Source organism: Oncorhynchus mykiss, chromosome Y (genome assembly GCF_013265735.2).
Source record: "Oncorhynchus mykiss isolate Arlee chromosome Y, USDA_OmykA_1.1, whole genome shotgun sequence".
Taxonomy (NCBI): Eukaryota; Metazoa; Chordata; class Actinopteri; order Salmoniformes; family Salmonidae; genus Oncorhynchus; species Oncorhynchus mykiss.
Genome location: NC_048593.1, coordinates 20,938,227 through 20,951,311, shown reverse-complemented (window position 1 = coordinate 20,951,311; position 13,085 = coordinate 20,938,227). Strand labels below are relative to the sequence as shown.

At 45.0% G+C, this 13,085-nt stretch overlaps 1 protein-coding gene across 1 annotated transcript in view; it reads left to right on the top strand.

The window, feature by feature from the left end:
- ass1 (argininosuccinate synthase 1) overlaps positions 1–12,874 on the top strand; it is a 29,693-nt gene extending 16,819 nt beyond the window's left edge. Inside the window, exons 10-15 of the mRNA XM_036967464.1 lie at positions 3,080–3,164; positions 3,859–3,923; positions 6,683–6,814; positions 7,955–8,111; positions 12,449–12,514; positions 12,662–12,874. Coding sequence (XP_036823359.1) covers positions 3,080–3,164; positions 3,859–3,923; positions 6,683–6,814; positions 7,955–8,111; positions 12,449–12,514; positions 12,662–12,710 — 554 coding nt within the window. The 3' untranslated portion in view covers positions 12,711–12,874. The remainder of the gene's footprint in view (positions 1–3,079; positions 3,165–3,858; positions 3,924–6,682; positions 6,815–7,954; positions 8,112–12,448; positions 12,515–12,661) is intronic.
- Positions 12,875–13,085: the final 211 nt, after the last annotated feature.

The following is a 13,085-nucleotide window of genomic DNA, read 5'->3' as shown; positions in this document are numbered from 1 at the left end:
AGCCCCACAACCCGGAGCAGTCTAAACTAAAGCAGCCTGCCTGGGGGCATGGAGGGGCCGGAAGCGTTAAGCCAGCTAATACAATTGACTGAGGGAGGCCCAGGAAAGTGACACATTAGCACAGTTGCCGAAAAGAGACACGCATCCCAGCCTGGGGCCAGAAGCAGAAATCCCTCTAATCTAGATCCTGGTCACAAGTGTCCGTGTGTATAAATGTATAGATGGGGGGGCTACAGGCCACTGAGGCCTGCTGGGGCTTCAAAAGACATGGCAGGACATTAGCCTCTGATCATGGTGATGACCAGTGACAGTTTTATGACGACCAGTGACAGTTTTATGACATTGCTACTTCACTGAAGTAGAGAGGAATAGAAGAATAGAAGAGAAAGAAGGTTTCATCTGTGATTTACGTTGGTATCTGTCTGCTGATTTATGCAACTTTGAAGGTTTGTGGGGTTTATTTGAGATTTATATCTGAAGTAAGTGAAACTGGAGGGAGAGGAGCAATGATAAAGTTTATAGAGAACTGTTAAATCTTCATTTGAAGGAAGGTTTAAAAAATGTACAAAAAAGCAAAAAAAAACTGGTAATAGGAATCTGAAACTGTGACGTCATCATATAACCTGGTTTCACCTCGGCCCTTTGCTTATTTGCAATCAGTTTTCATAGTTTTTTTTTTCTCTCCCCTTATTGAGTGACGATGACAAAAGCTGTTTTAGTGGCTCACACAAAGGCTTCAGCTTACTCCTCCTCCTCAAGCACAAGATCAGCGCGAGAATGTTTCCATCTTTTCATCTCCCACCAGCCCCTTTTTCACCGGGCTTTCTCACTGATTAAAAAGATAAACTAAACTTTCTTTCATCAGCAGCAGTTTTCCCCTTCTTTCTGTCCTTTTTTTTATCCCTCTTCCTTTCATTGAAAGAGGGGGGAAAGGAAAAAGAGAGAGGAAAAATTTAAAGCAGTAATTTTTCCTACAACTGTGTCTGCTGTCCCATTGTTTGCACTGTTCACTTCAGCGCTGAAGAAAAGGGCAGGCAGGGAAAAGAAAGGCCCAGTGAATGATAGACCCGGCGAGATGGAGGAGAGGAGGACGAGAGGCCGGGCCCGGCTCCCGCATTCACACCCTCACTTAATTTATTTGAACTTTTAATCTAATTATTAACTATTTGGGGGATCAGGGGGCTTTGTCGGAGCGCTATCCGTGTGCCCTCTCCGGCTCTGGGAGTTTTCCTCAGGGGCCGAAGTGACAAAGCCCTTGTCTAAAAATATTTTGTCAAGTCCTTTACGTGTCATTCGAACAGGGCTTACATTTGGGCCCATTGAAATGCAACCAGGAGTGCTGCTTTTTTACCGGGACTTGATTGGCAACTGCAAGCATGCTAAATGCTAATGAGCTCTGGATGGATAGGGGAGTGACTATCTGCAGATGTATTTTTCTTTCTTCTATCCTTCGTGTGTCTTCAAAAGCTCTTTTAGCCCCCCACCTCCCCCTCCCCCGCCCATGTCCCAGTCTATTGCACCTCCTCCACCTTTGACCTCTGCGTTGCTCATTTTAACCTATGAATACTATGAATAAGCAAGTAAATGAGTGGCCAAAATACATTGGCCAGTTTATTAGGTACACTCCCCCTTTCATGAAGATGGTTTGCTCCTACAGACAGTAAGTCACATGGCCATGGTTTGCTATATAAAGCAGGCAGACGGGCACCGAGGCATTCGGTTACTGTTCGATTTAAACGTTATTATGGGCAAAACAGGTGACCTAAGCGACTTTGAGGATGTCATGATCGTCGGTGCGGCGGTTCCAGTATCTCAGAAACCGTCGGCATCTTGGGCTTTTCACGCACGACAGTGTCTAGGGTTTACCGAGAATGGTGCGACAAACAAAAAACATTCAGTCAGCAGTCCTGTGGGCGAAAACAGCTCGTTGATGAGAGGATGAATGAGAAGGTCAAGAATCGTGCAAGCTAAGAGGCGAATAACGGCGCAGTACAACAGTGATGTGCATAACATCTCGGAACGCATCTCGTCGGTGGATTATTACAGCAGACGACCACACCGGGTTCCACTCCTATCAGCTAAAAACAAGAGGAAGCGGCTCCAGTGGGCACCGGATCATCAACACTGGACAACTGAGGAGTGGAAAAACATTGCCTGTTCCGACAAATCCCGGTTCCTGTTGCGTCATGCTGATGGCAGTCAGGATTTGGCGTAAGCATTAAGAGTCCATGGCCCCGTCCTGCCTGATGTCAACGGTACAGGCTGGTGGTGTAATGGTGAGAAGAATGTTTTCCTGGAACACGTTAGCTCCCTTGATACCAATTGAGCAACATTTCCACAGAGAATCCCAACGAATTCGGGCAGTTCTGGAGGCACCCAGTACTAGATGGGTGTACCTAATAAACTGAATTTAGTGTGTCTTTGTAGGGAAAGTTGGGTATGGAGATTGATTGGGGAGCACCTAGGCGTGTGTGTGCTTATTAGGAATGGTCAATGCATTCCAAATAATGCGCACACACACATTCACTCATACCGCAGTGCGAGGCTATTGGTAGAAAAGGTATGGGTGACTCAGCCCGGGTGTGTAATTAAATTAGGAAAGGCCTGTCTGGGATTTCACAGCCTTCAAATGAGCAGGGCTTTTGAATGTATTAGTACTTCTCGCCACATCCCATTGAAGTATTCTACCATTAACACCCGTTACCCTCCTCCACATTCCCCCACATCCAAATCTCCCTCTCCACTCCCTCACTCTTTTCATGTTCTCTCCCATCTCCCTTGTGAACTGTGTTTAGTGCCTGGGAATCAGTCTCTTCACTTTGTTTGTTTTTAGTGAGCATTAAACGAATAGGTGGAAATGTAGTAACAATTTTTGGCCATACGTATTGATTCTGTCAGATTCATAAATACAGCTTCTGCCCAAATCCAAAATTTGCTGAATGTGACGAGATCAGATTTGAAACTGTAAGAGAATAATATTGTTAACCTGAATGACCTACTGTAGCATAGTATTATGATGATGCAGTATCTCTCCAGGCTGTTGCGTAACTGACTGACTGATCCATTCCAATCCACACAGGTGTGCCCATCAAGGTGACCCACGTCAAGGAGGGGAAGTCGAAGGACACACCGCTGGACATCTTCTCTTACCTCAATGAGATGGGGTGAGTCGGACTTTCTCTTACCTCGATGAGATGGGGTGAGTCGGACTTTCTCTTACCTCGATGAGATGGGGTGAGTCGGACTTTCTCTTACCTCGATGAGATGGGCTGAGTCGGACTTTCTCTTACCTCGATGAGATGGGCTGAGTCGGACTTTCTCTTACCTCGATGAGATGGGCTGAGTCGGACTTTCTCTTACCTCGATGAGATGGGCTGAGTCGGACTTTCTCTTACCTCGATGAGATGGGCTGAGTCGGACTTTCTCTTACCTCGATGAGATGGGCTGAGTCGGACTTTCTCTTACCTCGATGAGATGGGGTGAGTCGGACTTTCTCTTACCTCGATGAGATGGGGTGAGTCGGACTTTCTCTTACCTCGATGAGATGGGGTGAGTCGGACTTTCTCTTACCTCGATGAGATGGGGTGAGTCGGACTTTCTCTTACCTCGATGAGATGGGGTGAGTCGGACTTTCTCTTACCTCGATGAGATGGGGTGAGTCAGACAATCAGTAGGGAGAGCCAAACTGCAAATGAGAATCCTTTATTGACTACATGGAACCACCATTAGAGGGCAGTGTGTAAACTCTTACTGCAGTGTTTTCAGAAAATTGTGGGTGTTTGCAGGCGAGAATACAGAAATATTGACTACTGTTCTTGGTGAGTAAGAATTCTATTGTGGTTTCCATTGTGGTCTCAGAGGGAGGCATGGAGTTGGGAGGATCGACATCGTGGAGAATCGCTTCATCGGCATGAAGTCCAGAGGTAAGGCAGTGACGAAGTGTAATGAGAGAGCCTATATGTATAAAGAGAAGAGATCCTGAGAGAATACAGATGAATTGAATTGAGAGGAAAAACATGTATACTGGATCAATAGCTTTGGTTAAAATGCACTTCCCTTTTATAGAGATTTTAGATTTATAGATAAGTTAGCACAAAGACATACAGTACCTACTCCGCCGTAAGTGCCAACACTTCCATGTCCTATCCATTTGTAAAGCTTCCTGTCACATCTCTAGTGCTTTCAGGCAATTGCAGTCATTTTATGTCAGTGCTAAAAGGGAACACTTGCTATTCCACTTGCATAAAAGTGTTGTGGAGGAAAAGCAAGACCATGAACAAACACAGCATTATGTGCCTCTCTTTCCTTTCAGAGGAAATGTTTTTCTCTGGTTCACCTGTAAACTGAGGGTCTGATGTGACCCACATTCACTTTCACATGCAGAAAGCCTTCGCATTTCTCTTTTTGCAGCCTCCCACACACAGACACACGCTGTTGTTCACACACACACACTCCATCTCGGCAGTCGGCCACTCCTCCGAATGACTTCGAATTGCCCTCTCCGTCAACAGAGCTTCTCAGAAACCATGCTTAAGGGCCGTGAGGGGCCAAGATGTTTGTGGCACCGTGTCCCATGTCAGACAGCACGTCACTAACTCCCTCAGTGGCCCCTGCCTCCTGCCACACTGCATTTCTACTCCTCACAATAACCTGACCAGCAAATTGACTCGCCAACACACTCCGCCTCTGGCATAGTGGCAGGTAGAAATTGAAAAATGGGAAGCCCACTTTTCTCCCTCTTGGCTGCACAAAAGATCAAAGCTCATCTTTTCTACAGAAATTGGAAAGGAGGAGTGTGAGGTTTGACGGCAGTGAATAACTAGTAAAGATTGTGTGTTGACGGCAGGGGGAGAAGGGGGGTTTGCACAAAAGATGCCAAGGAGGATTGACTAGTTGACAGACAGACATTTATTTGAATGTCTTGAGGGGGGGGGGGGGGGGGGGGTCAAGAAGGCGGGGCATGGAAATGGTTGTCAAGAATGTTGTCAGTTCTCGACAAAACATTCACTGGTGTATGTAAGTGGTGTACACCTGTCAACCCTTGTCTGAGCTCTGAACTCTCCACTGTGACGAACCATGTTGTGCTGAGGATCTGTAGAGAACGTTATGGTGATGATTAACTGGTTTGATTGATTTATTATTGAAAGAAATTTGATTTGTTTTTGCAGGCATTTATTTATTTTTTTCAGACATTTTAGAATATCAGACAAATTTGTACTTTTTTGTGTTTCAGGAATTGAAACAACTTCAGGAGTTGAATTCAAGAACTACAATTCTGAAGTGTGTGTGTGTTTTGATTCTTGATCAGAGGAACATCAGGAAGCAGGCTTAATGTGTGTATTTGTGCCTGCATTCGTGGGCTGTACGCCCAAAGGGGAGCACAGGCTCAGCCCAGGTGGGGTTAATGCTTAGTCTTAACCCCTCTACCCCCTCTAGCAGAATTGGCCTACATACAGAGAAACTGTTTAAAAGATTAATACCTGGAAATCACTGGTGTTTTTGTCCTCCTAAGCTTAACTAAGCCACAGTTGGTTTAGCTAAGGTAAGAGAGCCTTTTTATTGTTCATTTGTCTTTCTAATCTCTCTTTGGGGTGCTTAAGGTAAATTGGGTTAAAGGGCAGTTTGAACTGTTTTATCAGATAGTGACAGTTGAAATGCCCCTGTTTTGCCCTCTGTTGCCTTGTTTTAGTGGCTCAAATTGACACTTTTTGAGGTTTAGATAATTAGCAGTTTTGCTAAATCCTGTTTTGGGCAGCCAGTGCTTTGTAAGTGCTTCTCAATTTTCAGATGATGTTTTGGTCCCCCCCTCACCTTCAAGTAGGCTCCATCTAAGACAAGAATTGTATCGGTGCCCCTTCTAACAGTGAATTGAGGTCCCAACACAAGGCGCCCATCCGCAGAGTTTAATCCCAAAGACTGAATGGAAAGGATAGGAATATCCTGTTAATGCTGCCCACACGCAACCATAGTCAATTAAACAGAGATGTCCCAGTGGTTTAGCGTATTAGAATGGCATTATTTGAATAGAGAAACGCGATCTCTCCTCTGGTCTCTTTCGGCCTTTTCTTTTCGACCTCATAAGACAGACAGCTGAGTGACAGCTTCATTTCTCCTGTCATCCCCCCCTCTGTCTTCTCCCTCCGTTCCCCTCAACAGTGCAGTGGGGGTAAATTGCAGGGTCGGGAGAGCCTGGGGCCTAGCTCAGGGCTGGCGGGGGCCTCCTACCCTGTCATTTGCCTGCGACAGGCTCATTCTGACTGGGTTGATATACTGTGGTGCTGGCCTGTCCGTCAGCCAAGGTATTGGAGGAGGAGGAGGGTGAAGATGGCTGGTGCCTAATAGAGCTGTCTGAGTTGAGTTGGTCCTGGAAGGAAGTACAATGAGGTTGTCATGGACACAGGACCACCAGAGACCTTTTCTGATCAATTTAAATTATATTGGTCGCATACACATATTTACCAGATGTTATTGTGGCTGTAGCTAAATGCTTGTGTTCCTAGCTCCAACAGTGCAATAAAATCTAACAATTCACAACCATACACACATCTAAAAGTAAGAATGGAATATTTTGTTTGGGGGGGGGCAACTTCAGACTATTTTGAAATGCAATGCAACCTATGTGCTTAATTTGTCTCTCCACCTTTCGTTCCGCACCTAGTTGTGTGTTTCTGTGCTCCCCCAGGTATCTATGAGACCCCAGGAGGCACCATCCTGTACCACGCTCACCTGGACATAGAGACCTTCACCATGGACCGAGAGGTCAGGAGGATCAAACAGGGCCTGGGGGTCAAGTTCGCCGAGATGCTCTACAACGGTACGTTTGGTGTATTACGCAAAAAAAACACAAACATTTAAAACAATGCTCATACAGCATTCAGAAACGGTGCATTCATGGTTATGTTCTCTCCTAGAACACACACTAAATGGTTAGCCAAAAACTATTCAGCCTCCTGATAATATATTTGATTTATATCATGTTCACTTGCTTTCAAAGCACTTTACATTGATGATAGAATTATGCAAAATACTTCACTGACCTGGGTGATAAATTGTGCATGGCACACGGCAGCCATTTTGTGCCAGAACACCTCACACAGTGGCAATCACGGTGATTGACAGGTGAGGAGTGACTGTTACTTCTGCCTCTCATAGAGGTAATGTGTGACTGAATGACTGGGGCCTAGACCTCCTGTCCGCCTGGCTCAGGTGTCCTAATCCCCCCCGGCCGGCCTTCCTTCATCCCCTATAATAGGATCACAGCCGTTAGAGACTGATTACTGAGCCACTGCAATTTAAATCCTCATGAGAGGAGGGAGCTGGCCAGGCAGGCAGAGAGACCAGGGAGAGCGAGCGAGACACCAAGGTACAGGCGCTAGCTAGCTCCTTCTAGGAGGGGGACAGAGATTAAACTCATTATGGTCTTAAAGCGTGAAATACCACTGTCTCTGCCTGGCCCACTGCATGGGCTAAAGCCACAGGGGATTCCCTGAACAGAACACAGTATGGAGAGAGAGAGAGAGAAAGAGGACAGCTGTGGCTTGATCCATCCACTCAGCCCTGGCCTGACTGTGTGATACTCACACCAGTGCAGATTCTGTGGAAAGGGACTGGGTGAGAGGATTGTTCTTGGGATTGGGAGGTGGAAGGGCATGGAAGAGGGAGAGAGCCACCCCATGGAGATGGGCGTCATTTTTCTCTATTCCCCCCCCCCAGTCCAGCTGTCCCTCAGACCGACAGAGCGGGTCACCTGGGTGACAGGAGGGGGAGGGGGGGGGGGGGGGGGGGGTCTGAGCCTCACCTGGAGTGATGGGACGAGCGCTCGCATAAGGAGTGGGATGGGAGGAGAATGTGGTGGGGGGGGGTCATATGTACACAATTGAACCACACTTCTAATGGAGGCTGAAGTATGATTTCCATTATAGTGGCATGTATACATCCAGTTCCTTGTCCCCAGGTTTCTGGTATAGTCCAGAGTGTGAGTTTGTGCGCCACTGCATAGACAAGTCCCAGGAGCGCGTGGAGGGCAAGGTGCAGCTGTCTGTCTTCAAAGGCCAGGTCTACATCCTGGGCCGCGAGTCGCCCAAATCCCTCTACAACGAGGACCTGGTCAGGTAAGGACCTCTAGCATTGTGTGCATGTGACTAATCTCTGGGTACAGTATAATCAGTTCACTGCATATATGCAGTATCCCCATTGTTTGCTCAGGTCACTTCATTCTCCACTGACCCCACACCAACAATAAATGGACACTGGCTCCAAAGACATCAGAGTGCGGAGCAGGGGTGTCAAGCTCAATTCCTGGAGGGCTTTCTCCCCATTGGTCTCTTCGCTGTGGAACAGTGAGTCCATTCAGACACCTAAGCCCCCAATGCCCCCTGGGTAGGCTCAGTGCTGACCAAAGCCTCCATATGCCCCCTTCCATCTACCCTCCACCGCTAATGGCATTTCCAGCCAAAAGAGAGGAGGGTGCTGCTTTTAGGGCCAAAGCACAGGTTTCATGCTAGTTAAGCAGGGGGAGCTGTGCAGCTGAGAGCTCAACCTCGCTCTCTTTCACACACACTCCTGTTGGTGACTGAGTGTTGGGTTGCACTGGAGTAGAAGATCTTAGGGGCACTATTCTGAGGTAACAGATGTGCTGAGTGTCCTGTGAAGGATCCCATTGTGGTGCGAAGTCCACTTATACCACCTGAAGTACAGCCCCACACACACACACCATTTCACCATTTCACCCTCCAAACCCATGTTTAACTGTAAGACCCTGGTGGACAGCTAGCTGCGTCTCCTCAGTAAACAGTGTCATTAACACAGTGGTATAGCATCACACACACGCTGCATTGATCTGGGACAAATGTCAAAAGGTTTCCTGCTAGGTGTTTGGCAGTCAATTAGACCACATGGTTTTTCCTATGTATTCACCTTCTGGAAACCTGCTTCCACAGCCATTCAACACCTCATAGGCCGCACTCATAAGATGGTAGGTAGGGAGCCTTGTTTTGAGAGTTGATGGTGGTCTTGCCTTTCTTTCTCTCCACGGAGTCTTTTTTTTTTGTTGACATTCTTTGATTTCCTCCAGCACGGTGTGTCTGAAGAATGAGTGCAGGTCTTAGATTAGCAGCTGGGGCTCCGTTGAGGAGGAGCTGAGGGTGTTAGCGCTGCAGGTAAAAACGACTGTAATTAGGCCCTATTCCCACTACGAGATATGAAGGTGAGTATGAGGGGATGGGGTGGCGAAAAGATAATTCTACTTTTCAATTCACATTACATCCTTGTCTAACCTTTTGTGGTGGCTGGCAATGCGACATTCTTGGTCCGCAGCTCAAATTGACCGTAAATATCACAGTAGCAAGTAAACACAAAATATTCAGCAATAACCAGGTTTCTATCCAGCCTTTTTATGCGAATAAAGTACATGTCAGATAAATCACAACAGGCCTGATGGAAACAGACAATCTGGCGATAAACTTTCCTAATGTCGACAAAACAAAACACGCTTAGCAAGGTGGGCTATTTTTGTGGGTAAAGTTAATTGTGAGAAATGGAGGTGGAAACACTTTTCTAGGCAATTATTTATATTATAACCATCATATGGAAGTAAACTTGGAGTCATGCGATGACTCGTTGTGTCGTCCACGTATACAGTTTGAGGCTACAGATGAAATAAGTTATGATGAACTTCACAGGGTGGTGAAAGTTCAGTGATGAGCTTGATGCAACTTTCCAATAAATATCGAGGGTCTTATTCTGGTGACATGATGATCGATGCTTGACCGCCATTTGACAAATAAACAATCTCGCTGTCCATAATATTCTCATCATGTAGGCTATACCCGCACGGTATCTGGAGCTGGTGGCTAGAGCGCAAGTGCCCATACCAGAATGGACATAGTCACTATAAAATGTACATTTTGTTTGTGACAAAACCGTCAGCAGAGTTGAAATTGCGATGGAAACCCATTTAAGTTATTTTTATGTGCACTACGTCATCACGCACAGCCTTTTATCCACAACAAGTCCATTTGATGGAATCACGTTTCTGGTGGGGAAATGCGCATATTGTGTTTATGCCGGTTTTAGAATATTCTCATGGAAATCTGTTGCCAATTGGATGGAAACCTAGATTTTATTGGGTAATACAACAAGCATATTACACTCCTGGGTAATACAACAAGCATATTACACTCCTGGGTAATACAACAAGCACATTACACTCCTGGGTAATACAACAAGCACATTACACTCCTGGGTAATACAACAAGCATATTACACTCCTGGGTAATACAACAAGCATATTACACTCCTGGGTAATACAACAAGCATATTACACTCCTGGGTAATACAACAAGCACATTACACTCCTGGGTAATACAACAAGCACATTACACTCCTGGGTAATACAACAAGCACATTACACTCCTGGGTAATACAACAAGCATATTACACTCCTGGGTAATACAACAAGCACATTACACTCCTGGGTAATACAACAAGCACATTACACTCCTGGGTAATACAACAAGCATATTACACTCCTGGGTAATACAACAAGCATATTACACTCCTGGGTAATACAACAAGCATATTACACTCCTGGGTAATACAACAAGCACATTACACTCCTGGGTAATACAACAAGCACATTACACTCCTGGGTAATACAACAAGCACATTACACTCCTGGGTAATACAACAAGCACATTACACTCCTGGGTAATACAACAAGCACATTACACTCCTGGGTAATACAATAAGCATATTACACTCCTGGGTAATACAACAAGCACATTACACTCCTGGGTAATACAACAAGCATATTACACTCCTGGGTAATACAACAAGCATATTACACTCCTGGGTAATACAACAAGCATATTACACTCCTGGGTAATACAACAAGCACATTACACTCCTGGGTAATACAACAAGCATATTACACTCCTGGGTAATACAACAAGCACATTACACTCCTGGGTAATACAACAAGCATATTACACTCCTGGGTAATACAACAAGCACATTACACTCCTGGGTAATACAACAAGCATATTACACTCCTGGGTAATACAACAAGCATATTACACTCCTGGGTAATACAACAAGCATATTACACTCCTGGGTAATACAATAATTCATTTATGTGCATTGTGCAGACAATGAAAGGTTTATTTTCTTGTCTGTTTGCTGCACTCATTACATTTTGATTTATATCATGCCTTCATCAAGTAACGTTAGCCTATCAAAAAAGAACGATTTAATCTTCTCATGTGAATATAAAAGTACACTAGGCCACCAACAAAATGTCATGAAATAAAATGTCTGGATTGGTCAACGTGTGCAATTAGTCTGTGCTTCAGTCTGATCAACTGTGGGCTTCTGATGACAACCACAGCTGCAGGTAGCCTAGAGAATCGTATGCTCTCTGATCCCATGTGGGCAGAAATGTAACGGTGTGTTTTTATCGCCTAAAGTAGGCCCGTTTATTTGTGTTTGAGAAAATGTGATCAAGTTTGGTTTCTAGTCACACTTCGGGTGGCTGTGCTAACTAAGTATTTTTAGTGGAATGAATCAACACAATAGTGATGACATGCTGTTTGAGTGTCTTTTTAGGTCTACATGATGCAACCCTGCATTCAGCGAGCTCAGACTAGTATGTTTCTGTAAATGGTTTAATCCTCCCTAGGGCCAGGAGTCTTTCCAGGAGTTTTATTTTAAACCACATGACCGGATTAGAAAAACTATCTGGTCCCATCATAGCACATATAAAACGCAGTATAACAAGTCTCAAATATAAGGACAATGTCTATACATTTCAGCTGTTTAAAAAACATTCCTCTGCTGTTACCTTTTATACTGTAGGAATGTTGGCTCAAGGAGATAATTGTTTCCACTGCCCTGCTTCAACTGTGTCGCGTACTACCTTCGGAGGGTAGCGAGCCTCTAACATAGAGGAACATACTCTCCCCCCTCTCTCTCCGACACACACACACCTTTACAAATACACACACCTTACAAAACCACACGCCTTTACAAATACACACACCGAGGAGGAGAAGGGAACGAGCCACAAGAGGCCTATATAATACATGTTCACTAGCACAATTTTTACATTGCGGGCGTTGCTTACAAAAAGGATGTCCCAGACAAAAAAACATCCTGCTTAGGAGTTTGTAGAAAACTGGATTGTCTACAAATGAGTTGGGTGTTTGTGCTTTTTCTCAACGTGTGGTTGTTTTTTTTCCCCTCTGAAATCACAAACATAAAGAGCAAATGCGTTCAGAGAGAAATCTATTGACATTTTGTTTGAATGATGCAATAATCCGTGGTTAATGTTATTCACTGTCCTACCTCTCCTGTGGGCTAGACGGGTGTTGGAATAACTGCAAAAGCCCTTCCCCAACCACATAGCCCTACACAATAACGTGACTTACACCCCTGTTTTTTTTTGTCCCAGTATGGATGTGCAGGGAGACTATGACCCATGTGATGCCTCTGGATTCATCAAGATCAACGCTGTCAGGTTTGTGTCCTTCATAAGCAAACTCAATTGTCCCAAAAAGTTATATTTTCATGAAGGCTTCTTGAGCGTCAACCATATTTATTTTTTACGTACACTTTTTTTAAATGTAGATAAATGCGCTACTAACTCTCTGTTCTCTCACTGCAGACTAAGGGAGCACCACCGTTTGCAGGGGGAACATCGCTCCAAGCACTAGACGGTCAGCCTTGGATCATCTTTCTCTCCCCTGTGTCTTAAGCAGCTTTACACTTCCTAATGTTTACTCTCACCCCTTCTGCCTTACCGTAGTAGTTTTCTAGTTGCATATTTCAAATGATGTGTTTGTTACCGTATGTTGTAATAAAAAGCATTTGAATCATTGAAGTGTATTGCTGTCACACTACATTTTGTGCTTAAGAGGGTAAATGAAAATTCTTACATTGATTTAGTATATCTGATAGGTGTCCTTTTGGTACAGAACAGTTGTATCTGGGCACTGTTCCGTCAAGAGGTTAAGGGTATCAGGGAAGCTGTATCATGTAAACAGTATATGTAGATCAGTAGATGACGCTGTTGCCTAGTGGGAGGTTGG